The sequence below is a fragment of the Zingiber officinale genome, chromosome 6A, assembly GCF_018446385.1.
Source record: "Zingiber officinale cultivar Zhangliang chromosome 6A, Zo_v1.1, whole genome shotgun sequence".
In the NCBI taxonomy this organism is placed as follows: Eukaryota; Viridiplantae; Streptophyta; class Magnoliopsida; order Zingiberales; family Zingiberaceae; genus Zingiber; species Zingiber officinale.
Window position 1 is genome coordinate 25,009,911 of NC_055997.1, and position 2,942 is coordinate 25,012,852.

At 42.9% G+C, this 2,942-nt stretch overlaps 1 protein-coding gene across 3 annotated transcripts; it reads right to left on the reverse strand.

The window, feature by feature from the left end:
- Positions 1-620: 620 nt before the first annotated feature.
- LOC121993814 (NAC domain-containing protein 104-like) lies at positions 621-2,183 on the reverse strand. Of its 3 annotated transcripts, none has more exons than XM_042548119.1 (5): positions 2,051-2,183; positions 1,935-1,971; positions 1,501-1,663; positions 1,121-1,407; positions 621-1,030 (listed from the first exon to the last, which is right to left on the reverse strand). In XM_042548119.1, the coding sequence occupies exons 3-5, from the start codon at positions 1,649-1,651 to the stop codon at positions 902-904; spliced, it is 567 nt and encodes a 188-aa protein (XP_042404053.1). In that variant the 5' UTR covers positions 1,652-1,663; positions 1,935-1,971; positions 2,051-2,183; the 3' UTR covers positions 621-901. The 3 variants fall into 3 exon arrangements, with proteins under 3 accessions (XP_042404053.1, XP_042404051.1, XP_042404052.1); XM_042548117.1 differs by having other exon boundaries at positions 1,935-1,985; positions 2,086-2,173; XM_042548118.1 differs by having other exon boundaries at positions 1,935-2,124.
- Between the last annotated feature and the right edge of the window lie 759 nt (positions 2,184-2,942).

A 2,942-nucleotide genomic window follows, 5' to 3' on the forward strand; every position in this document is an offset into this window, starting at 1 on the left:
GGAAGCTTCCACTATCACTTCAGAGATATACTTAGCCCATTAAGGTACTGTGTCAAGGACACTTTACTGACATGTCTTTTCAGGAAAAGTTTTGAGATGTGTGCTCGCCTTGGGAACCATGCACGTGCGCTTTCGGAGCTCTGTATAAAGGGGGTCTAAGCATTGGGGGAAGTATGCCTTACACGTGATTTCTATTGTTGCGCTACAGTTCTCGTCACTTCTTGTTTCTTCTTGTTTCGCCGGAGACTGACTTGAGCATCGGAGGACCATCGCCGGGAACCCCTTCCCTGACTCGGCACTAACGCTGCTGGTGTTGCAGGCGAGAGCGAAGTTCACAGGAGGTCAGCAAGCGCGTCACGTTCCCAGCATCCGTCTCATCGACTTTCGGACATGATCAAATATTAATATAAATATTAATTATTAAATGATAAAATATTTTATCAGGAATGCACAAAATCATCTTATTTTTTTTTCAAAAAAAAAACTATTACTTTTTTTAAGACTATTTGTTTCCTCACAACTCATTTTTATTTTCTAATAATTATAATAGCCAATTTAATTGACAACCAATTCATTATCATGACTTAATTGTAATTGTAATATAATTAATCACGTAGAGCTTAAGAAATAATAATCACGTTTAAACTGCACCTTTAAGACAATACTGAAAGCAGAACAAAATTACTTCATATATAAATATATTTATAATATAGTACATTTAAATTGTTCTAGCTATCTTTAATTAAACCTTATTCTAATTCAAACAACTGTCATACGATCGATAGCTTTACACCCCTACAATTACAAATTCAAAAGACCATCTGCAAGTTCTTGATTTCTTCGCCACGAGTGTTCAGTTCTTGGTGTTCTAGTAATGAACAAGATTGATCGACAACTCATCCTACTTGGGCATGCTGATTTCTTCCAGATCGTCCAACGATAAGAACACCTCGTCCAAGCACGAAAGCTCGTTCTCCTCCACATGGAAGAAGCTCGCCTCGTACACTCGACAGACCACCAAGTTGAGATCCTATAATACATAACAAGCACAAGCATCAGTACTATCGCTAGTTCGATCAGCCCATGGATTGCTAAAAACCAAAAAATTTCCCTAGCTTACTCTTCTCTTCTTGCTTCCTCTCTTCATGGATGAGCTGCTCTTGCCGTTGGGCGCGGTGGCGCCATCTATCAGTTGGTATTCATCCATCACCCAATTGGTTTTTATGCCCTCGGGGACTTGGCCTGCGTAGAAGACGAGAGTAGTCTTCATGCCCACAGCCCTGCCTCCGCTGGTTACCGTCTCTTTGGCTCCGACCGGCATCCAATATCCGCTCGGAGAGATCCGATTCGGGGCGGCTGCATGGCTGAAGAAGTACCATTGGCAATTGCCTCCTTGCAGGGCTTTACCTGAAGAGACATGTATATATATATATGATCACAATTGAGAATTGTGAGTTATGACTAGGAGAATTTATTTTAAGAATGAGATGGAGGCCACACCATTGAGTTCCCATGGATCGAAGAGGCGTCGATCGAGGTTGGGAATGATGTCAGGGTGGCACGGGAGGCATGAGGCCTTGCGATGGAGGAAGTGGACGACGAGCTCTTCATCAGTGGGGAAGAACCGGAAACCAGGAGGGAGATCACTCATATCTCTCTAGCTCTAAGCAAGGAAAGATATCAATATGAATGCAAATGCAAAGTATAGTAATGCTGTTGTGGACTCATGAGTTTATATATAATGCAAAGTAGGATTATATGGTGCTGCTAGCAGACGTGATACACAAGGCTGCTGATGATCGAAAATGGAGGAGTCAGGCCTCAATGCAAAGTTGGAGGTGGTGGAGGGGGCCGAGGCCGATCGACATGGGCAAGTAAGAGGAGTTGGCAATGGTGTTGTGGGGGCAATTATACGCCTAAAGCTAATCACAAACCTATCGCTTTCCAGATCCCATGCTACTTTGACTGCCGCTGCAATTGTGAACCTATTAAACAATTAGGGGAGAGTTGTTGCATTTGTTAGTTGAGAGTCGAGAGAAAAAGTAGCAACCTCGGGCCTTATCCATGACTACGCCAGTTGCTCACCTCCCTTCTCTATCCAAATCTCCGTGAAGTAATTCTTTATCCGCCATTTCTCTCCACCTTCGCCTGTCCACCTTTCTCGTGGGTGGACGAGTGCAGTTCCACTCGACCTGCACATTAAAAATAGCCATTCGGATACAGTATTCACACCACAAGTAGTATTGTAGTATAGATGCCGAGATGATTTAACAAATTGCCTGTTGATTTCGTGTGCGAGATCAATAATTGCGAGGCTTGTTAAAGTGGAAGGAAGCAGCATGGTCTATTAAGTAACCGTGGATCTAGAGCAAAAGGTGCAAAGTAATGAAATGACAGCAATGCTTTACTCTTTTCTGAGTAATGTCCCATCGTACATGATAGGACAGAGAGCATCAAAGAGGGCTCCTTCTAATCCTAGATGTTCACTATGTGAAAAGCAAATTAATGTTTAACGTAACAAAGCAAATCAGAAGACCACCTACGGTTTTTATACTGACAGACAGTAACCATGTCGGCTATCATCAGCATACCTCATGTCAATGTAATAAGGACGTCAGCCGTGATGCCTTTGCTCCCTGATATATTATAGAATGGTCACGAAGGCTCCCAGAAAAAAGGGTTGGTGGTGACAAACTTGAACGGGAAGCCATGATGCAGAATATGATAGTCTTGCCTTCTGCTGGTGTCAAACCAGGGGAATCATTGCTGCAGCTAATAGTCATCAAACGTAGAAATGGATACACTTTTGGAGGGTCACCTGCAAATTGACATGGTGACAAAAGTGAAGAAAAAACTATGGGCATCGAGGCATTCTTGTGAAAAAAGAAAATAACATACTGTGGGCATCCTGCGAAGGGGAAGCTGTTCCTCCACTGATCTGT